General features: G+C 44.2%; 1 protein-coding gene across 2 annotated transcripts in view; it reads right to left on the bottom strand.

The window, feature by feature from the left end:
- The window catches only part of LOC112223623, a 73,273-nt gene that overhangs the window by 13,617 nt on the left and 35,124 nt on the right, over positions 1-24,532 (bottom strand). For both annotated transcript variants that reach the window (XM_024386714.2, XM_024386716.2), the window contains exons 11-14: positions 12,981-13,024; positions 3,680-3,873; positions 3,095-3,165; positions 1,701-1,858 (exon numbers count right to left, since the gene is read on the bottom strand). In XM_024386714.2, the coding sequence (XP_024242482.1) occupies positions 1,701-1,858; positions 3,095-3,165; positions 3,680-3,873; positions 12,981-13,024 (467 nt within the window). The remainder of the gene's footprint in view (positions 1-1,700; positions 1,859-3,094; positions 3,166-3,679; positions 3,874-12,980; positions 13,025-24,532) is intronic.

Below are 24,532 nucleotides of genomic sequence, written 5' to 3'. Positions count from 1 at the left end.
CCAGGGCAGATGTTAACAGAGGGCAGATGTTAACGAGGGCAGATGTTAACAGAGGGCAGATGTTAACAGAGGGCAGATGTTAACCAGGGCAGATGTTAACAGAGGGCAGATGTTAACAGAGGGCAGGCGTTAACCGAGGGCAGACGTTAACAGAGGGCAGATGTTAACAGAGGGCAGATGTTAACCAGGGCAGATGTTAACAGAGGGCAGACGTTAACCAGGGCAGATGTTAACAGAGGGCAGATGTTAACAGAGGGCAGATGTTAACCAGGGCAGATGTTAACAGAGGGCAGATGTTAACAGAGGGCAGACGTTAACCGAGGGCAGACGTTAACAGAGGGCAGATGTTAACAGAGGGCAGATGTTAACAGAGGGCAGATGTTAACAGAGGGCAGATGTTAACCAGGGCAGATGTTAACAGAGGGCAGATGTTAACAGAGGGCAGACGTTAACCGAGGGCAGACGTTAACAGAGGGCAGATGTTAACAGAGGGCAGATGTTAACCAGGGCAGATGTTAACAGAGGGCAGACGTTAACCAGGGCAGATGTTAACAGAGGGCAGATGTTAACAGAGGGCAGATGTTAACCAGGGCAGATGTTAACAGAGGGCAGACGTTAACCGAGGGCAGACGTTAACCGAGGGCAGACGTTAACAGAGGGCAGATGTTAACAGAGGGCAGACGTTAAGAGAGGGCAGATGTTAACCAGGGCAGACGTTAACAGAGGGCAGATGTTAACCAGGGCAGATGTTAACAGAGGGCAGATGTTAACCAGGGCAGATGTTAACAGAGGGCAGATGTTAACCAGGGCAGATGTTAACAGAGGGGAGATGTTAACCAGGGCAGATGTTAACCGAGGGCAGATGTTAACAGAGGGCAGATGTTAACCAGGGCAGATGTTAACAGAGGGCAGATGTTAACCAGGGCAGATGTTAACCAGGGCAGATGTTAACAGAGGGCAGACGTTAACCAGGGCAGATGTTAACCAGGGCAGACGTTAACAGAGGGCAGATGTTAACAGAGGGCAGATGTTAACAGAGGGCAGACGTTAACAGAGGGCAGACGTTAACAGAGGGCAGATGTTAACAGAGGGCAGATGTTAACCAGGGCAGATGTTAACAGAGGGCAGATGTTAAGCGAGGGCAAATGTTAACAGAGGGCAGATGTTAACAGAGGGCAAATGTTAACCGAGGTCAGATGTTAACCGAGGGCAGGTGTTAACAGAGGGCAAATGTTAACCGAGGGCAGATGTTAACCAGGGCAGATGTTAACCGAGGGCAGACGTTAACCGAGGACAAATGTTAACCGAGGGCAGATGTTAACAGAGGGCAGATGTGTTCTGTGCAGGGAGCAGTTGCAGGTTATGGCTCCAAGCCAATTTTTTAAAATTTATTTTACCTTTATTTTACTAGGCAAGTCAGTTAAGAACAAATTCTTATTTTCAATGACGGCCTAGGACCAGTGGGTTAACTGGCTGTTCAGGGGCAGAACGACAGATTTGTACCTTGTCAGCTCGGGGATTAGAACTTGCAACCTTTCGGTTACTAGTCCAACGCTCTAACCACTAGGCTCTGCCGCCCCATAATAATAAACCATCTCGCATTCAACTTATAGTGTGTAACCTGAACTCATGAAAGCAAGGGATGGCTCAATCTTACAGAGGAATGAGAGAAGAAGAGTGAAGCGAGGGATGGGACTCACGGTGCCTGGAAGAGGTAGACTCTCCAGTCGGCGGTGCGGAGGTAGAACACATTGGGTCTCTTGCTGTAGTCAGCAGCCCTCATCGCCAGAGAGTGGTGGATGGACACGGCGTTCTTCAGATCCTCATCTGACAGCTGTTTATCTGGCCGGTACTCTCCCTGCATGGTCAAACAATGACAATCATCATAAAGTGTGATTTCATCCTGATATCATTATTCACCATCGCAGTAGTTCTGACCACAGTGTAGTGTATTCAACCCCCAGATGGTTCTTTGAGTACCGGTCATCTAATTGAGTTGTAATATGAGAATGTCAAGCATCAGTGAGTTGGTACTGGATGTTATGGTGTGAAATTCCAGCAATCAAAAAACACAGCAATTGATTGTAGCCCTTTCCTGCAATCAAATGACCAAATCTCCCCCTAGTGGCCTCATGGATGGAATATTATTACTATCTTTTATAAATTCACAATTAATAAACATTATTTTTTCAAACCTGCACATAATCCGGTGTTTCTATGTCAAACTGTTTTGTTATATTTCAGTCTTCTGTGATTTAATTAAAGTGTAATATTGGGATGCAAACTCAAAATTGAAAACATTTGTAGTCTATCTCTGACATGGTACAGGTGTCTTCTTTCATTTAAGCCCATAACCATGTTTGTCAGGTGTATACTCTTTTTTCAAAGTAGATTTGTTGAAGACTATCAAGAAACACTCTGTGTGACCCTGATTTAGCCCACTGCAGTAAAAGGTTAACTGAACAATCTAGAAGATAACTGTGTCCAGACCTCTCTTTTAGCAGGATGACTTGTTGATGGGATGTTACAGGAAATGGGTATTTTTGACACCCGAGTAGGTGCCATGCCTCTGCCCAACTCAGACATGACCGTTGGACCAGAGACCACTACCAATAGACATACAGTACATACATCATTGGCACAGCTGCGTCGCCATGGGACCGCCTCTGGTTGGGACCCATGCTTCTGTTCAAAGTGGCCGAGTTACACACAAGTCCAAGAAGCTGGCAGGGCTGCCCGTAGCAAAGGTCAGGACCACTGGTCTAAATGGGTATAGACGACAATGCCAGGTCTGCAGTCTGAAGGCACTGAACCAAGGACTCAACCCTTTTCCATGTGTATCACAAATGTTATTGTGTATAAGTACGTAACAAAGTAGGATCATCTTAGCAGTCTTTTTAGACTTACATTCTCAGGAACATTTGGGGGTTTTCATTGGTGCAAACACATATATAATGTCACTGAATATGAAATATGTAAAAAGTGAGTTGACTGAGCAGGCATTTATAGACTTTTCAGAGTTTCGGGACAGTGAATGTGTTGCGAGCTCATAAAGTGAGACAGAAGTGACAGAAGTGTAGTCACACCTGCTCACCTTCTGCAGGTAGAGAATCAGCCCCTTCAGAATGCCATAGAACGTCTTCCATCCTCTCTTCCCACGCGGTGCTGAGATCAGGAGAATAGTTTGGTCAAAACATAGGTCACCTTCAAATGTCCATACTACCTTCACACCTATACATACTCAATACATTGCTTCATACTAAGTGGTAGGCAAGTATGGATGTTGGAACAGAGCCACCAAACTCTCATTGTTCCAAAGAAAGTTATACAATTTACTTGTATGTGGACCACAATAGGTACGCTGTCGCTGAAAAAACAGCATAGGGCTAAATGATTAATAATGATAATAATAATAACAGTAAAAAGAATGGGACTTATATAGCGCGTTTCAAGGACTCAAAGTCACTTTACAAATGTAGAAATGAAAAAATAAAATAAAAATAGCAGTCAAAACAAAACAAAAGTGTGAATATAAAGAGGGGTGGGCTTAACAAATAAACAACGATGAGGATAAGGAGGGAATACGACACATACTATGAGGAATTATAGGGGGGGGATCAATGGGGGTTCAGACCAATAAGCTATAAATGTACAATATATCTGTGGTTTTGACACGTACTTCTCTTGCCATCTGAGTCGGCGTGCACCTTGCGCACCAGGAAGCCATTCTTGTACAGCAGGGCTCCCGAGGGCTGGGCCATGGTCACTAGGTGTTTCTCACTGCTGGCCATGCTCTTCATGTGTTTAGAGGTGGAATCAGCCTGGTTGGTGTCCCCCAGCTCCGAGAAAGACTTCCGCATCTCCTCCTCATCGCTATGGTGACAACAAACAGAAGGATGAGCAACCTGGTTGCTGTTTTACCACGCCTCATTAGTAACAGGTCAACCAATCACGTTCAACCAATCACTTTCCAGCTGTCTCCCTCTGTGACTGTCCATTAGAAGACAGAGATGAGAAATAGTCGTTACAATGGCCGAACACATACAGTTGAAGTCGGAAGTTTACATGCACTTAGGTTGGAATCATTAAAACTAGTTTTTCAACCACTCCACAAATTTTGTGTTAACAAACTATAGTTTTGGTCAGTTAGGACATCTACTTTGTGTATGACACAGGTCATTTTTCCAACAATTGTTTACAGACAGATTATTTCACTTATAATTCACTGTATGACAATTCCAGTGGGTCAGAAGTTTACATACACTAAGTTGACTGTGCCTTTAAACAGCTTGAAAAATTCCAGAAAATGCTGTCATGACTTTAGAAGCTTCTGATAGGATAATTGACATAATTTGAGTCAATTGGAGGTGTACCTGTGGATGTATTTCAAGGCCTACCTTCAAACTCAGTGCCTCTTTGCTTGACATCATGGGAAAATAAAAAGAAATCAGCCAAGACCTCAGAAAATAAATTGTAGGCCTCCATAAGTCTGGTTCATCCTTAGGAACAATTTCCAAACACCTGAAGGTACCACGTTCATCTGTACAAACAGTAGTACGCAAGTATAAACACCATGGGACCATGCAGCCGTCATACCGCTCAGGAAGGAGATGAACGTACTTTGGTGCGAAAATTGCAAATCAATCCCAGAACAACAGCAAAGGACCTTGTGAAGATGCTGGAGCAAACATGTACAAAAAGTATCTATATCCACAGTAAAATGAGTCCAAAATCGACATCACCTGAAATGCTGCTCAGCAAGGACGAAGCCACTCCTCCAAAACCGCCATAAAAAAAAGCCAGACTACAGTTTGCAACTGCACATGGGGACAAAGATGGTACTTTTTGGAGAAATGTCCTCTGGTCTGATGAAACAAAAATATAACTGTTTGGCCATAATGACCATCGTTGTGTTTGGAGGAAAAAGGGGGATGCTTGCAAGCCGAAGAACACCATCCCAACCGTGAAGCACAGGGATGGCAGCATCATGTTGTGGGGGTGCCTTGCTGCAGGAGGGACTGGTGCACCTCACAAAATAGATGGCATCATGAGGAAAGGAAATTATGTGGATATATTGAAGCAACATCTCAAGACATCAGTCAGGAACTTAAAGCTTGGTCACAAATGGGTCTTCCAAGTGGACAATGACTCCAAGCATACTTCCAAAGTTGTGGCAAAATGGACAACAAAGTCAAGGTATTGGAGTGGCCATCACAAAGCCCCGACCTCAATCCTAGAGAAAATGTGTGGGCAGAACTGAAAAAGTGTGTGCGAGCAAGGAGGCCTACAAACCTGACTCCGTTACACCAGCTCTGTCAGAAGGAATGGGCCAAAATTCACCCAACTTATTGTGGGAAGCTTGTGGAAGGCTACCCAAAATGTTTGCCCCAAGTTAAACAATTTAAAGGCAATGCTACCGAAATACTAATTGAGTGTATGTAAACTTCTGACCCACTGGGAATGTGATGAAAGAAGTAAAAGCTGAAATAAATCATTCTCTGTACTATTATTCTGACATTTCACATTCTTAAAATAAAGTGGTCATCTTAACTGACCTAATACAGATAATTTTTACTAGGAGTAAATGTCAGGAATTGTGAAAAACTGAGTTTAAATGTACAAACTCCCTCTTCACTGGTTATATTGTGCTTTTTGTCATCTACCAAAAACACTGAAGTGAATTTTGTGGGCATAGCCTTGGTTATATAACATTTATACAAAGCACAATTCTACCTAGGGGGAACCTGAGTGAATGACAGTGTTTATTCTTCTTCAAAGCCTTAATTCAGTGTCTTTCCCATTCCCTCTCTCCTTCCCTCCTCTCGACCATGTCGTTGTGATGCCCTCCTGGTCTCCAGAGAACCACTCTCCTAGATCAAAACACACTGCAGTAGAAGAGCGACACGATCCATCGCGTGGCGGCCTTGAGGTGAAAAACGAGGGCATTCCGTTTCACTAGGGACTTCCTATTTTTGAGACTAATTTCAGACTTGTCACTGTTTTTTTTCAGTTTTGTTTTTCCCCATTGATCAAGAGAGGAACTGCTCCAGAACTGTGAAAAGTCATACTTTTCCCAAATGTGTAACTACCTCAAACAAAACAAACAAATGGGCTACAATTGATGTGTTATTACAGAACTAGAAAATGTCAGTGTGTATTAGTGCACGATGAAAATATAACTATCTTAGTATACAGTTGAGTGTAATTCTTATACCAATGGAGGCTGGTGGAGGAAGGGTGGCTTATTGTAATGGCTAAAATGTAATGATTGGAAAATTACCAAACACATCAAACACATGGTTTCCATTCCATTTGGTTTTCATGTATTTGATGCCATTCCATGTGTTCCCTAACCATAATCCCTAACCTAACTTTAACTATAACCCTTTACTTAACTAACCCTACCCGTAACCATTTAAAATGTCAACTTCAATGGGATAGGGACGTCCCAAGGATCCCGGATAGCACGCTTTTTGAGGCAGGTTCAAATGATGATCACTCTAGTCCCACTCAAAATGAAGATACTGTACTTAGTATAAGCCATGTACACCACATGTCCCTTTACTGATATGATAATCCTACAACCATGGTTGGGGTGTTGTTAACATCTTTTTACATGTGGGATAATCTGCACCTGAGGCAGCAGTTAAGAGGATGACTCATGTTAAAAGCTAAACCTTTCTTATAATGTTTCCCAACACTAGTCAGTCAATCCACCCGAAATCAGTCAAACCCAGTTTAAAACGAGGACTACACTTGTTACCTCACCATGTGTAAAAGTTCACATTTAAAATAGACATGCAAACCACCATCAAAATGGCTTCTCTTGTAACCCTTTAAGAGTATGAAATGAGTAACCAGTCGTATATAACAACAGTTAGCTCTACATGAGAGAGAGCATGATGGATAGCTAGTGAGAGCTGATGAGCATGTGTCTCAGAGTTCTAGCCTGTTGCCTGGTAACTGCTGGTCTGTGTGAATCCCACTCTACACTGAGTCAAAATAAAAGGGAGAGAAAGAGAGAGAGAGAAAGAGAGAGAGAGAGAGAGAGAGAGTGAGAGAGAGAGAGAGAGAGAGAGGGGAGATGGATGGAAATGAGGGAGCGAGGGAGCTAAAGAGAGGAGAGAAAACAAAAGCCTAGAAAGACAAAGCTGAGATGAGCCATGTCCAATCAATTGAATTTACCACAGGTGGACTCCAATCAAGTTGTAGAAACATCAAGGATGATCATTGGAAACAGGATGCACCTGAGCTCAATTTCGAGTCTCATAGCAAAGAGTCTGAATACTTCTGTAAAAAAGGTATTTCTGTTTTGTATTTGTAATACATTTGCAAAAATGTTTTAAAAAACTGTTTTTATTTAGTCTTTATGGGGTATTGTATGTAGATTGATGAGGAAAACATTTTATTTCATACATTTTAGAATAAGGCTGTAACGTGAATACTTTCCGAATGCAATATATATTGAACAAAAAAATTAACACAACAATTTCAATGATTTTACTGAATTACAGCTCATATAAGGAAATCAGTCAATTGAGGAGCCATAATAAAGAGGAGAGGAGAGGGGGATAGGGTTGTGGTGCAGAGGAGGAAGAGAGTGAACAGGTTGATTAGGTGTAGGTTTATTTGAACATCTTGCAGAAACATACGTACATAAAATATGATGTCATAACATAAAACACAAGTTTCCCAATAACACAGTGGCCATGATTCTTCAATGGAAGAAGTTTGGAACCACCAAGACTCTTCCTAGAGCTGGCCGCCCGGCTAAACTGAGCAATCGAGGTAGAAGTGCCTTGATCAGGGAGGTGACCAAAAACTCGGATAGAGCTCCAGAGTTCCTCTATGGAGATGGGAGAACCTTCCAGAAGGACAACCATCTCTGCAGCACTCCACCAATCAGGCCTTTATGGTAGAACGGCCAGACGGAAGCCACTCCTCAGTAAAGGGCACATGACAGCCCACTTTTTCCAAAAGGAACCTGAAGGACTCAGACCATGAGAAACAAGATTCTCTGGTCTGATGAAACCAAGATTGAACTGTTCAGCCTGAATACCAAGTGTCACGTCTGCAAAAAACCTGGCACAATCCCTACGGTGAAGCATGGTGGTGGCAGCATCATGCTATGGGAGTTATTTCAGCGGCAGGGACAGGGAGACTAGTCAGGATCGAGGGAAAGATGAACGGAGCAAAGTACAGAGAGATCCTTGATGAAAACCTGCTTCACACTAACAAAATGTGGAAAAGGTCAAGGGGTAATACTTTCTAGTTTTTGCTATGACATGCACTGTCAACTGTTTGACCTTATATAGACAGGTTTGTGCCTTTCCAAACCACGTCCAATCAATTGAATTTACCACAGGTGGACTCCAATCAAGTTGTAGAAACATCAAGGAGGATCAATGGAAACAGGAAGCACCTGAGCTCAATTTCGAGTCTCATAGCAAAGGGTCTGAATACTTCTGTAAAAAAGGTATTTCTGTTTTGTATTTGTAATACACTTGCAAAAATGTTTTAAAAAACTGTTTTTATTTAGTCTTTATGGGGTATTGTATGTAGATTGATGAGGAAAACATTTTATTTCATACATTTTAGAATAAGGCTGTAACGTAACAACATGTTTAAAAAGGGAAGGGGTCTGAATACTTTCCGAATGCACTGTATACTGAACAAAAATATAAACGCAACATGTAAAGTGTTGGTCCCATATTTCAATAAAAATAAAAGATCAGAAATGTTCCATATGCACAAAAAGCTTATTTCTCTCATATTTTCTGTACAAATTTGCTTACATCTCTGATAGTGAGTATTTCTTCTTTGCCAAGATAATCCATCCACCTGACAGGTGTGGCATATCAAGAAGCTGATTAAACAGCATGATCATTACACAGGTGCAACTTGTGCTGGGGGAAATAAAAGGCCACTATAAAATGTGCAGTTTTGTCACACAACACAATGCCAAAGATGTCTCAAGTTTTGAGGGAGCGTGCAATTGGTATGCTGACCGCAGGAATGTCCACCAGAGGTGTTGCCAGATAATTAACTGTTCATTTCTCTACCATAAGATGCCTCCAAGGTCATTTTAGAGAATTTGGCAGTACGTTCAACCAGCCTCAAAACCAATCCAGCCCAGGACCTTCACATCCGACTTTACCTGCAGAATCGTCTGAGACCAGCCACCCGGACAGCTGATGAAACTAAGGAGTATTTCTATTTGTGATTGGCTGGTCCTGGCTCCCCAGTGGGTGGGCTGTGCCTCTGCCCAGTCATGTGCAGTCCATAGATTAGGGGCTAATGAGTTAATTTCAATTGACTGACTGACTGACTGACCATGACTGACTATATGAATTGTAATTCAGTAAAACTTTTTAAATTTTTGCATGTTGCGTTTATATTTTTGTTCAGTATACAGTATTTATAATAACGTATAAAAAAAAAAACTTTTGTTTTTGTTGCTGGACATAAGAGTGTAACATCACCAGGAAATCAGCTCAAAGTTATTTTAATTTCTGAAATCTGTTCCCAAGTATCCCCACGCATAGATAGAGAGGCATATGTGATCATGTCCCAATATAATCAAGGTTTGAAATTATTCTGTTTTTGTCAAATACTATACTGTATGTGTTTGGGATTCTTGAGGTCAATTTGCAGTGTACCAAATATATATATCTGGCCCCCCGACCATCCGCTCAAGGAACAATTGGCCCACGGCTAAATGTAATTGGGGACCTCTACGATAGAGTATTGCCTTAAACTCCTTAGATTATACGGCCTCTGTGTAGGGTAGAAACTAGTGCAGAGGATTTGTGTGGCCATGCAGGAGTCCTTTGAAGGTCTTGACTGTAGGTTCATCATGCCTGCTCTCCAGAGATGGGAGTGAGTTGCAGGGAGTGCCAATGACGCAGCAGATCCGTCTCTGAATGCCTTCTAAGTCCTTAGAGAGACACTTTGGAAGGCCAGGCCACACTGGCGAGGCATACTCCATGATGGGGACGGATGAAGGTCAAGTATATCTGCAGTAGGACTTCAGTTGGGAGGCCAGCTTGTCTTGCTTCGCTTAGGTAGTAGATCCTGGGTTTAAGCTTTTTTTAGGATATACCGGACATGCTCGTCCCAGTACAGGTCAGCTGACACCATCACACCTATCAGTCAGAAAAACTCCAAAACACTCAACTGTGAGGCAGTTTACAGCAACCGTGGGTGGAAAAGCCTTGTCAGCCAGCAGCCCTTCTGAAGCTGATGAGCATATCCTTAGTTTTCTTTTCGTTCACATACAGGCAGTTGGTTTTTCCCCACTCAGCCACTGCATTGATGGCGGCTTGTGTTTGGCCAGGTAGATCGCCAGGAAACAATTCTATGAGTGTGAGGTCATCAGCACACTTGACAGGATGGATTCTGATTGGAAGGCTGGAATCTAGGGTGTTCATGCATAGCACAAACAGTAGGGGAGAGAGCACACCACCCTGGGGAACTCCAGCTGGGACTGGCTGTGAGTTGGAATGGTATGTTCCCCACCTCACCATCTGCTTGCGGTTATCCAGGTAGCTCTTGAGGTCTGAGGCTGGGGATGTGTGAAGACATTGCTGCACAGCAAGCTAACGGTAACATGCACTTTTTATACAAAAGTTTGTGAACACCCCTTCAAATGAGTGGATTTGGCTATTTCAGCCACACCCGTTGCTGAGAGGTGTATAAAATCGAGCACACAGCCATGCAATCTCCATAGACAAACATTGACAGTAGAATGGCCCATACCGAAGAGCTCAGTGACTTTCAATGTGGCACCGTCATAGGATCCCACCTTTCCAACAAGTCAGTTCATCAAATGTCTGCCCTGGCAGATCTTCCCCGGTCAACGGCTCAGCCGCCACACAACGAACAGGACCTGAAACGCGTAGCGCGTAAAAATCGTCTGTCCTCACTACCGAGTTCCAAACTGCCTCTGGAAGCAACGTCAGCACAAGAACTGTTCGTCGGGAGCTTCAGGAAATGGGTTTTCATGGCCGAGCAGCTGCACACAAGCCTAAGATCACCATGTGCAATGCCAAACGTTGGCTGGTGTGGTATAAAGCTCATCGCCAATGGACTCTGGAGCAGTGGAAACGCATTCTCTGGAGTGATGAATCACGGTTCACCATCTGGCAGTCCGACGGACAAATATGGGTTTTGCGGATACCAGGAGAACGCTACCTGCTCCAACGCATAGTGCTAATTGTAAAGTTTGGTGGAGGAGGAATAATGGTCAGGGGCTGTTTTTCATGGTTCCAGCTAGGCCCCTTAGTTCCAGTGAATGGAAATCTTAACACTACAGCATACAATTACATTCTAGATGATTCTGTGCTTCTAACAGTTTGAGGAAGGCCCTTTCCTGTTTCAGCATGACAATGCCCCCGTGCACAAAGCGAGGTCTGTACAGAATTGTTTGTCGAGATCGGTGTAGAAGAAGTTGATTGGGCTACACAGAGCCCTGAACTGAACCCCATCAAACACCTTTGGGATGAATTGGAACAACGACTGCGAGCCAGGCCTAATCGTTCAACATCAGTGCCTGACCTCACTAAAGCTATTGTGGCTGATTGGAAGCAAGTCCCCGCAGCAATGTTCCAACATCTAGTGGAAAGCCTTCCCAGAGGAACGGAGGCTGTTATAGCAGCAAATGGGGGACCAACTCCATATTAATGCCCCATGATTTTGGAATGAGATGTTCGACAAGCAGGTGTCCACATACTTTTGGTCATGTAGTGTAACACAATAGTCTTGTCATACCTGTGAGACTTCCCATTAAAACACATATGACACCTGTTACTGACTGTATACAGTTGTGGTCATGTGAAATATGTGTACTGTGAATAGGGCACCGGATGCAGAGCAGAAGTGATCACAACGCCTGACGTAGATTACCGTGATGGTAGAAAGCATTTCAGCCATGATATCCGAATAATCCTTATTGTAACCAAAATCTATGAAAAACATCATCATGCAAGTGAGGTACGTAGCTTTAGGTACATGGTCCCTTATAAACAAATGAATAAATACATCATTGAAACGGGACTGGTATTATTATGATAACGTTGTTCAGATGACTGGTGGTGTCTATTTTGTAATGCCAGGGAAACAGGTTCTTCTTATCTCTTTTTCTAACAGGCGATAGAAGCTAGCAGGAGAGAGACAATGGAAGACAGGATGATTAGAGCCAATAATGGAGGAGAGCAAGATTAGGAGAATAGAAGGAATAATAGAGCAGATCTCTCTCTCTCTCTCTCTCTCTCTCTCTCTAAGATGTGTCTAAAAATGACTAGTCTATCCTCAGCCTCTTGTCCCCAGCATCATGGCCATGTATTTTAATTGGGTGTCTGTTTCTGTGGAGATGTTTGAACTGGATTGCCTCTCTCTCTGTGGATCTGTTCCCAGACCTGTTCCTCTGACCACCTTTCAGTCAGCTGCTCTGGGAGTGCTGCTATTTCTGGGAAGTTAGTGGGAGGCTGTGGTCACACCTTTGTACAGGATGCAATGAGGACCCTTTTATTGGAATGATAGGTGTGTATGTGTGTGTGTGTGTGTGTGTGTGTGTCGTCAGAAGTGTGTGATTGTGCTTGCACCGGAACACAGAGGCAAGAGCAGAACGGTCGCTATGTAGCTGTAGCCATGGTGCTGTAACTATGGCAACAAAGCTTGGAAAGCCAGAGACTTAATTGGCATCTCTGAAGCACAGTGAGCTGAGATCCAGAATAGCAACCCTTGACACACAAATGTTTCCATCACAACCTGACAACATGCACGTCATTAATAAGGATGCTATCGAATCAACCAATACTCTTCACTATCCAAACACTATGTGTGTGTATGGATTCTAAGTGAACTGTGTGTGTGGACTCTGAGTGAAGTATGTTTCTGGGTGTGTGTGTGTGTGTCAGAACATACACTTAAATGCACAAATACTGTATATACTGTTAATAAGGCATTAAAGTGGAACTCACATTGTCCATTGAAGCTTCTCATTCTTGATTGAGTTGTACAGGGCCTGTGGAAGTAAAATCCATTAGACAATAACGACAAAATAGTACACAGATTCACCTGGGAGAAACAAATGGTTGAATCCATCAATCAATAAACTATTCAGTCAGAAAGCCAGTTAACCAATCAATCATTTGTCTCCTCCTTCATTTCAAGAATCCTCTTTGGGGCAAACACGACCGTTGACCTAAACTCGTGCACCATTTCTCTGTTATATTCTTCAAGAATCAATGGGTAGACATCCTTAATGTTTAAGTCCAAAAATGTATGTAGCAACTGCTGATTGCCCCTTTAAGGGGAGTCTATGGAATAACACAGCAGGATTTGAAGAAAAGGGCTGCCGTTTCTGTGTGCACCCTCATTGACAAATACAACAGGCTTTTGGAGTCACCGCGTTTCGCTTCGCTTTCCTATTAATCTCCTGTGACAGCCAAGCCATTCAGACATTCCTATTCAAATCCAGCCCCTTTTAGTGACAATGGGATATGCTAGCGGAATATGATCTACCGTTTAGCCACTGAGGTTCTGTGAAATGAGTTTCGAGGAAGAGGAGTGCAGAGCTATCAGCCCCTGACGGTGAATTCAGATCAAGGCCCTAGAAGGGACTGACGGACAACTGTGACAGCTGACGTGATGGAGAGGACTCTAGCAGGAAGTACATCATCACCACGTCCCTCCCAGATCCTCTGAAGTCTGGGAAAATATACAATGGTGTTTTCATAAGGAGATGGGACAAATGGCTGTACAAGGTAGTAGGTCTTATCTGCCATTGAAATCAGCTTGAGCTTATTTATTTTCAAATGTTGTATGATTGAGAAACTGATTCTGATGATATTCAATTCGATCGAGTTGATTGACAGTTAGTGTTGGTTTCCACTGACTGTTCTAGACATAATATTGAGGTGTGGTTTCTCAGTCAAACCCATTGAAATGAACAATGTGTTCGATGTAGTGTATCCATTCAAACTAATTTCCTACGTTTCCTATTATACAGGCACTCATTGAAATACGTCTGAATATTCATGAGCAGCCAGACCATTTGGATTTTAGGTTCTGGGCTCAAATGTCGCTATGGAGACATACTGTATACAAATCGAGACTCAAACTGTGTTACGAGCTTCATGAATATTAATATTCAGCGCAGATAAGGGCCGACTTCGTGGAAAGCCGGCGTTGGCCCATTTCAAAGTCTAATTTCGATGCACTCTCTTTTGTAGCACAAAAGTCTTCAACATATCAAATCTGGGGGTCAATTTGTGAACCCGAAAGACAGATGGATTGATCTACTGTTGCTAGTATCAACAGCAATTATAGCCATAGTGGCTCATTGAGAAATGTCATTAACTTGAGATTCATGGTCAAATTTGAGTCAATTATTGGTTTCTACATATAGGACGCTCAAATGTCATTGCTTGGAAAGACAACGCCATTGCTTGGAAAGACAGTACCATGCAGTATCGAAGAGCCCTTACTGCTGCTCGATCATCCTATTGTGAAGGTGAAGGTGGTAAATGACCTTTTAATGGCATCAGACCAAGGCTCTGCATCTGTCCTCGTGCTCCTAGACCTTAGTGCTGCTTTTGATACCATCGATCACCACATTCTTGTGGAGAGATTGGAAACCCAAATTGGTCTACACGGACAAGTTCTGGCCTGGTTTAGATCTTACCTGTCAGAAAGATATCAGTTTGTCTCTGTGAATGGTTTGTCCTCTGACAAATCAACTGTAAATTTCGGTGTTCCTCAAGGTTCCGTTAGTGTTAAATACGGCTGCTAGAATCCTGACTAGAACCAACAAATGTGATCATATTACTCCAGTGCCAGCCTCCCTACACTGGCTTCCTGTCAAGGCAAGGGCTGATTTCAAGTTTTACTGCTAACCCACAAAGCATTACATGGGCTTGCTCCTACCTATCTCTCTGATTTGGTCCTGCCGTACATACCTACACGTACGCTATGGTCACAAGACGCAGGCCTCCTAATTGTCCCTAGAATTTCTAAGCAAACAGCTGGAGGCAGGGTTTTCTCCTATAGAGCTCCATTTTTATGGAATGGTCTGCCTACCCATGTGAGAGACACAAACTCAGTCTCAACCTTTAAGTCTTAACTGAAGACTCATCTCTTCAGTGGGTCATATGATTGAGTGTAGTCTGGCCCAGGAGTGTGAAGGTGAACGGAAAGGCTCTGGAGCAACGAACGGCCCTTGCTGTCTCTGCCTGGCCGGTTCCCCTCTTTCCACTGGGATTCTCTGCCTCTAACGCTATTACAGGGGCTGAGTCACTGGCTTACTGGTGCTCTTTCATGCAGTCCCTAGGAGGGGTGCGTCACTTGAGTGGGTTGAGTCACTGATGTGATCTTCCTGTCTGGGTTGACGCCCCCCCTTGGGTTGTGCCGTGGCGGAGATCTTTGTGGGCTATACTCGGCCTTGGATGGTAAGGATGGTAAGTTGGTGGTTGAAGATATCCCTCTAGTGGTGTGGAGGCTGTGCTTTGGCAAAGTGGGTGGGGTTATATCCTTCCTGTTTGGCCCTGTCCGGGGGTATCATCGGATGGGGCCACAGTGTCTCCTGACCCCTCCTGTCTCAGCCTCCAGTATTTATGCTGCAGTAGTTTGTGTCGGGGGGCTAGGGTCAGTCTGTTTTATCTGGAGTACTTTTCCTGTCTTATCTGGTGTCCTGTGTGAATTTAAGTGTGCTCTCTCTAATTCTCTCTTTCTCTCTTTCTTTCTCTCTCTCGGAGGACCTGAGCCCTAGGACCATGCCTCAGGACTACCTGGCATGATGACTCCTTGCTGTCCCCAGTCCACCTGGCCGTGCTGCTGCTCCAGTTTCAACTATTCTGCCTGCGGCTATGGAATCCTAACCTGTTCACCGGACGTGTTATCTGTCCCAGACCTATTATTTGACCATGCTGGTCATTTATGAACATTTGAACATCTTGGTCATGTTCTGTTATAATCTCCACCTGGAACAGCCAGAAGAGGACTGGCCACCCCTCATAGCCTGGTTCCTCTCTAGGTTTCTTCATAGGTTTTGGCCTTTCTAGGGAGTTTTCCCTAGCCACCGTGCTTCTACACCTGCATTGCTTGCTGTTTGGGGTTTTAGGCTGGGTTTCTGTACAGCACTTTGAGATATCAGCTGATGTACGAAGGGCTGTATAAATAAATTTGATTTGATTTGAAATGTAATTACAAATCCTGTTCATATTTCACTCCGATTGGAAAACCAGGCAAACTGAACCGAAAGCACAACAGTAAACATGAGAGTAAGTCGTATAGCTGAGACATACAGGGGGTCCATAATTATTGGCATTACAGTAGTAGTACATTGGAAGGAGATCAAGCTGAGAGAGACAGATGTTAATATACACGTAACACTGGTCCTGACTGCCAAGGAGTCGGTGGAGGGGAGTCTAACGTAATAGAGGTGTGGGGGTGAGGGGGGGGGGTTCATGTGGGAATAAGTGAGATGTATGGGGAGGCCCTGACAGAACCATAAGAGTGGGAGAGAGAGGGGGAGGACAGGGTGTAGAGGCGTAATCAGTGTCACTGGGAGCAGTCGGCCTCATTCAGATCAGGATGAATGTTCGTCACCTTCACCTACGCGCTCCGTCAGAGTCCCACGGCACCCGGGCAGCGAATGAGAGTTAGCCTTGAGGGCTGGTGTTACCACCGGTTACTACACACAACATGCGGTAGCCTAGATTACGGAAGGGCCTGTCAGCCTGGTGATCACCCAATCTGCAATCTACTCAACTAACAAATTATTCACAAGCCTATAAAAGTCATATATAAATGTATGAATCTGTGGATGTACAAGGTTGCATTGTCTTTGGTTGACAGACAAAAATGTCCCTAAATTACAAACACCTACAGTGCTAGGCATGGCATTTTACAGTATGTTGACATGACAACGATAAACAATGTCATCAGAAATAAGAAATAGCTTGAAACACAACCCCACTTTAACACATGCAAACACAACCAAAGTGCTGAATTAAGTGTCGAACAGTTTAACGCAGCAGGTCGTGCTATGTTAGTCGGTGTCTTACCCGGGTGGCACATTGTACCTTCTTCCTCTTGCGGGCCTGCGGGTGGTTCTGTCCGTCTTGGGCCTTGCCCAGCAGGTCTGGGAACATAAGGGGCTTGAGGGAGCGCGAGCGGGGCGTACGGGGGTAGCGGAAAGGGTCAATCATCCGGAAGTCTCGGCCATAGCGGACCGAGCACAGGGAGCGCGAGCGCAGGCGCCCCGCCGAGTGCAGGCTGTTCACGCCGATCATGGCCACCCCCCGAGGGTAATGTTACACAGCAGGACTAGATAGGCCAATCAGAGAAAGGTACACACTGCACACAGCCAAGCGATGGTTCCAGATATACCCAGATTTTGTATTTCTGTTCAGAGAGCTGTACAGTAGGGCATGGCCAAGAACAAGAGGAAAAAGGTGCCTGTCTGTCTGTCTGTCAGTCTGTCTCAGCAGCTCTTAAGTACAGTGATGAGACTGAGGGCCAAGCAGTTCAGTGACAGTTCATAGAGGGCCGTCTGTTGCAGGAAACAGTGCGTAGCTCCTGTCACTCTCACAGCGTCCCCGAGAGCATCAAACTGTGGTACACACTCTCTCACACACACACACACACACACACTCATTAGGTCATCTGGAATCTGATCAAATAATGGATGATCGGACAGTGCATCTATAGAACATGGTATGGAAATTCCTTCATTGCCACTCAATGTCACACTGACATGTTTTGGATTGAATGTATTCCCAAGCGACACCGTCCACAGGTGGGCGTATCAGGTGATCAGTTAACACTGTTCTTGGATCAGATCCTCATTGAATTGATCCTCCAGGAGGTTTAATAATAGTCCTACCGGTCCTATTGGGAGAAGACAGTAGAATCTCTCAAACTGTTCCCTTGACAGCTGTTGGCTAAGCGGGCCCTCTGTCCCCCTTCTGCCCAGCTTAAACAGTATGCCGGGCTGTGCCTCCGAAAATGGTAATTGGCCAACTTTTGACCAGTGGCATAACTGTGGGTGACAGATACTTACACACACTCACGTTGACACACACACTCACTCCCGTTGACACACACTCACATTGACACACACACACTCACTCACGATGACACACACACAGATGGTGCACAACACTTGCAGAGGTGTGAAAGGACAGCCAGCATGAAACAGATGGGTGCCAAGGGCGGAAATAAGGAGGTAAAAAGCACAGAGGCTCGCACACGTAGAAACACAAACACACACATATAAACGCACACACACACACACGACGTAAAGAGTCCACATAGGACTCCTCCCACTTCTCGAGCAGGGATCCCAAATAGCACTCTCGATTGCGTCACTTGCCCCCAAAACACAAACAAAAAGTAATGAAGAAACAGGAGAAGAATAGAAGGAACTGTCTAACTAGACCAACGTCCAGTTAAAAAGAGAAAAGGAGAACAAGATATCGTAGGACTGCCTGGTTCAGTCTACCCAGTGGAGTAAAAGGGGGCTGTTATATCCTGTTGCTCCCAGTGTAAGATGGAAGATGAACACCCCTTTGTCCGTCAACCAGAATGATGGAGGGATGACTACCCCTCTATTTTAGGAGATCAGCGTCCGTCCATCTGTCCCGGTCCCTTGTCGGCATCTACTCCTTCTTTGATCCCTCACTTCTTTGATCCATCACTTCTTTTGATCCCTCACTTCTTTGATCCCTCACTTCTTTGATCCCTCACTTCTTTTATCACCTTCTCCTTGTTCTTCAACGTGCCATCTCTCAATGCTTCTTTCCAACGGTTCCAAATCTCTTCCCATTGTGCCCTCTGGAGGGGGGGTGAAGAGAAAAGCTTGTCCTCCTGCTGTTGTCTTTCCCTCCTTGTTTCTTTCAGTCGTCTATCTTTTTGTCATCCTCTTTTTGGTTCTGTGTCGGAGAGCTGCCGGAATCGTACTGAGGAGAGAGACCTGACGGCAACTGTGTATGTGCTCTCTTCTCTATATGAGCCCCTCCCTCTATCCCTCCCCTCCCTCTCTCTCTCTCTCTCTGTCTGTCGGCAGCGAATCACAGACTTCCAACTCCCTCCTCCAGTCACACGCACACATACTCACGCGCGCAGCACACACACACTCCTGAATATTCTTTGAATGGTGATTAGCATTCGGTGCTTGTCTCCTCAGTCAGGTGGTGGAGAGAGTGGTGGGAATCAGCAGGAAAATGTGTTTATGCACGTGTGTGTGTGTGACAAGCATTTCGCTACACTCGCATTAACATCTGCTAACCATGTGTATGTGACAAATAAAATTTGATTTGATTTGATTTGATATCTTCTGATATCTTGTGTGTGTTTTTTTTTCTTCTCTCAAATCAAATGTTATTTGTCACATGCTTCGTAAACAACAGGTGTGGACTAACAGTGAAATGCTTACCTACGGGCCCTTCCCGACAATGCAGAGAGCAACAACTAAACAAGAATCCATAACTTCAACCCGTAGCGAACGAGCTCAAACCAGCCCGCACGCGAGCAACAAGCCTGTTGAACATTCAAGACAAGCGCTATTGAACGACGAACAAAACATCCCGAAACAAAATGCAGTAGCGCCATTTCTAAAAGCCTATTTGCTTTGCTCCTGTCCTCTTCCAGTCAAGGCATTCGCCTGCATGAATGATTAGGTTGGAGTTCGAACCCTTCCCCAAGAGCAACCCAGCTACAATCGCACGCCTGAAACCTAAAACCCTATCACCAATGCTAGAAAATAGGATTTGCAGGTAAGGTATGGTCAGGGAAGAAACATGATAGAGGAGAAAATGTAGCCCTGGTCAGCAACCTGGGATGAGAAGATCCATGAAGGAAGAGGACTGGCCTCTTGTCAGATAGAATCGTTGACTTAAAGGGGCAATCTGCAGTTGCTACATTCAGTTTTGGACTGAGAAATGAATGATATACACCCATTGATGTGTGTAGAATATAACTTAGAAATACCTCACGAGCTTAGTTCAACTGTCGCACCCCATCAGAACCCCAAATATAAGCGCGGCTTGTAAACAAAGAAAACGTAAACAAACACTATATAGCCTTAAAACGCGGTTAAAACTATCATGTTGATGTCATGGATGGTCAGTCCTTGTGTCCATAGCTGTGTCTATGAATTTGAGAGTGGTTACAGTTCTCAAGCTCCATCTCTCAGCTTTTTACCGAAAACAGGGGGCGGCTTTGTTATTGTTTCAACTGCTGATTGCCACATTAAGAATCAATAAGAGGGACAAGGGAACAGGATTAATCACACGATCTACAGCCATCGGGCTGACAAGAGATATAATGAGGGTGTCACTCAAACAGCTTGTGATTCATCGATATGACCGCAAGACTGAAACCACTCAGGTTTCCACACCGAGAGGCTAGACAATGGAGCTAGATCTATTCTCCGTATGCTAATGAGCAGCGCTCCCCCCCAAAATACCACCGACAAGATAGACTACAGGGAAGTGGGAGGGGCAGAATGGACAGAGAGAACAGGGCAACGACTTAGATCCAATGAGATAATGTTTGTCCAACATATATGCATTACACCTGCCAGTGCCTTGTGTGACCTTATCAAAGTCCGTGGCTGGAGCTGAGAGGTCCAGTTCAAATGCAGGTTGACGTTTATTGTCCATGAGTCTTGTCCTTGAGGCAGAACTGAGCGATCTCCGCTAGACGGGCCAGCTGCAAAGTCAAAATTGGCTAAAATGTAAAAATTCATGATCATGTAAGGTTAGGGTTAACAGTGTGGTTAAGGTTAAGTTTAAGGTTGTCAGATGTTATGACGTTGTGGCTGTGCCAGCTATTGACCACACTGCAGAGCTGCCTCCAGAACAAGATTAATGACAAAAAACGCTAACCTGCCGCATGTACTCTCTCTCTCTCTCTCATATGTTCACTTGTGAGACAGCTTGGGGAGCGGGTGGGGTGCACTCTACACCCCACGTCTCTGCTAATTTAAGCAGGCAGCTAGCACCAGACATTACCTCTTTCCCTCAGCCCAGTCTGAAAGGTTGGCACCCAGCAGCATGGCATAATATATGCTGGCCTGGGTGAATGGCTGCCAGAGCTTTTGGACCACTTGACTTTTTTCAAATTTTGTTAGGTTACAGCCTTATTCTAAAATGGATTAAATAGTCCCCCCTCATCAATCTACACAAAATACCCCATAATGACAAAGCAAAAACAGGTTTTTATACATTTTTGCAAATGTATTAAACATTTAAAACCAAAATCTAAGTACTCAGCCCCTTTACTCAGTACTTTGTTGAAGCACCTTTGGCAGCGTTTACAACCTTGAGTCTTCTTGGGTATGTCGCTACATGCTTGGCACAGCTGTATTTGCAGAGTTTTTCCCATTCCTCTCCAGATTCTCTCAAACTCGGTCAGGTGGGATGGGGAGCGTTGCTGCACAGCTATTTTCAGGTCTCTCCAGAGATGTTCAATCAGGTTCAAATCCGGGCTGAGGCTGAGCCACTCAAGGACATTAAGAGACTTGTCCCGATGCCACTCCTGCGTTGTTTTGGCTGTGTGCTTAGCTGTGTCATTGTCCTGTTGGAAGGTGAACCTTCGCCCCAGTCTGAGGTCCTGAGCACCCTGGAGTAGGTTTTCATCATTGATCTCTCTGTACTTTACTCCGTTCATCTTTGCCTCGATCCTGACTTGTCTCCCAGTCCCTGCCACTGAAAAACATCCCACAGCACAATGCTGCCACCACCCACAGCATGATGATGTCACCACCATGGTTCACCGTAGGGAAGGGTACCAAAACATTTCTGCAGCATTGAAGGTCCCCAAGAGGGCAAGCTTACAGTAGATACCTGGCCCTGCTAGCCTTTGACCTCTGCACAGTGACACACTGGCTTGGGCTAACAGCCAACAAATTAAAAATAGGGTTTTAAGGGGTTTGGGCTCAAGGTGAAAATCTCAACTATGTGCTGTACAAGGCCCCCAAATCCTAATCCTTTCCAATAATTGGTGATGGGAAAGTTCTGGCTGTCTAGTTACATAATTGAACACTGAATCCTTTGGGTGGTTGATTATGACTAGTCTACAAACATCTCTCTGTGTTACATACACTACCGGTCAAACGTTTTAGAACACTGACTCATTCCTGGGTTTTTCTTTATTTTTACAATTTTCTACATTGTAGAATAATAGTGAATACATCAAAACGATAAAATAAATCATATGGACTCATGTAGTAACCAAAAATGTGTTAAATAAATCTAAATCAATTTTATATTTGAGATTCTTCAAAGTAGCCATCCTTTGCCTTGATGACAGATTTGCAACCTCTTGGAATTCTCTCAACCAGCTTCACCTGGAATGCTTTTCCAACAGTTTTGAGGGAGTTCCCACATATGCTGAGCACTTGTTGGCTGCTTTTCCTTCACTCTGCGGTCCGACTCAACCCAAACCATCTCAATTTGGTTGAGGTCAGGGGACCTTGGAGGCCAGGTCATTGGATGCAGCACTCCATCACTCTCCATCTTGGTAAAATAGCCCTTACACAGCCGGGAGGTGTGTTGGGTCATTGTCCTGATGAAAAACAAATCATAGTCCCACTAAGACCAAACCAGATGGAATGGCGTATCGCTGCAAAATGCTGTGGTAGCCATGCTGGTTAAGTGTGCCTTGAATTCGAAATAAATCACAGACAGTGTCACCAGCAAAGCACCCCCACACGATAACACCTCCTCTTCCATGATTTGTGGTGGGAAATACACATGCAGAGTTCATCCGTTCACCTACTCTGCGTCTCACAAAGAAACAGTGGTTGAAACCAAAAATCTCAAATTTGGACTCCAGACCAAAATACACATTTCCACCGGTCTAATGTCCATTGCTCGTGTTTCTTGACCCGAGCAAGTCTCTTCTGCTTATTGATGTCCTTTAGTAGTGGTTTCTTTGCAGCAATCCGACGATGAAGGCCTGATTCACACAGTCTCCTCTGATCAGTTGATGTTGAGATGTGTCTGTAAAGCATTTATTTGGGCTGCAATTTCTGAGGCTGGTAACTAATGAACTTATCCACTGCAGCAGAGGTAACTCTGGGTCTTCCATTCCTGTGACGGTCCTCATGAGAACCAGTTTCATCATATCGCTTGATGGTTTTTGCGACTGCACTTGAAGAAACGTTCAAAGTTCCGTATTGACTGACCTTCATGTCTTAAAGAAATGGTGGACTGTTGTTTCTCTTTACATATTTGAGCTGTTCTTGCCATAATATGAACGTGGTCTTTTACCAAATAGGGCTAAGTTCTGTATACCCCCCTACCTTGTCACAACACAACTGATTGGCTCAAACGCATTAAAAAAAGAAATTCCATAAATCCCACACCTGTTAATTGAAATGCATTCCAGGTGACTACTAAGCTGGGTGAGAGAATGCAAAGACTGTGCAAAGCTGTCATCAAGGTGGCTATTTGAAGAATCTCAAATATAAAATATATTTGGATTTATTTAACCCTTTTTTGGTTACTACATGATTCCATATGTGTTATTTCATAGTGTTGAGGCCTTCACTTTTATTCTACAATGTAGAAAATAGTCCAAATAAAGAAAAGCCCTTGAATGAGTAGGTGTGTCTAAACCTTTTGACCGGTAGTGTATTTCTGCTGAGCGATAGCATGTGGGACTAGGGGACAGGACAGTGGCCCCTAGCGCACATCTGGATAGTTTATAGTGTCCTTGGTATCAATTGGGTACACCCAGGCACAGACTAATAGATGTATAAATAGCTTGATAGAGTGTGTGCGCTACCAGAAGCACACGTACACATGTTACAGTAATATGATCTACTAGAAGCAGCTGACGATGCACTGAACTAGGTTAGACTTAGAGAGGCAACGCAGAAAAGGGGGACACGAAACATCAGACATGTGGGTTACGTATGTCAAGGAACTCTTAAAGCAGTAATCATTTATACCATTGGTTATCTACTAGCAGACTTGACCATCTTTTCACCTCTGTGGAAGTTTGACGGTGGACCTGTACTTATTACAATCATATCATTCTTCCAATGCATTCATCCACTTATGAAACCTAACAAAAATATCCCTCCAAAAACCTACAACAGTGTTGTTGAACAAAGTAATTGAAAATGAATGCCCTCTAACCCTCTATCATAATTTGTTTAATAATTATTATATTATTAAGAAGGAATAGCCTGGAACCAAGAAAATATGCTAAACTCCTGCTATGGAGGCCTAATATTGTGTTGAGAAGGCTGAGCGATAAGTGTGACGCCATAGCCAGCTATCTGCACAGTACAGGAGATTGCTCCATTCTGTCTCTCTATTGTAGTGTTAATGGGAAACATATCACTGGGTTTAATCTGAAAAGGCTGCAGAGGCAAGAGAGAGAGAGAGAGAGAGAGAGAGAGAGAGAGAGAGGGGGAGGGATGGAGAGAGGAAGAGAGGAGAGGGAAAGTTAGTGAGAAAGAGAGTTAGAGCGTAAAAGAGAGAGCAAGAAGTACAGAGGGAGAGAATGAGAGACG

The sequence above is a fragment of the Oncorhynchus tshawytscha genome, linkage group LG24 (assembly GCF_018296145.1).
Source record: "Oncorhynchus tshawytscha isolate Ot180627B linkage group LG24, Otsh_v2.0, whole genome shotgun sequence".
NCBI classification, from domain to species: Eukaryota; Metazoa; Chordata; class Actinopteri; order Salmoniformes; family Salmonidae; genus Oncorhynchus; species Oncorhynchus tshawytscha.
This window is presented reverse-complemented; position numbering and strand designations above follow the sequence as displayed.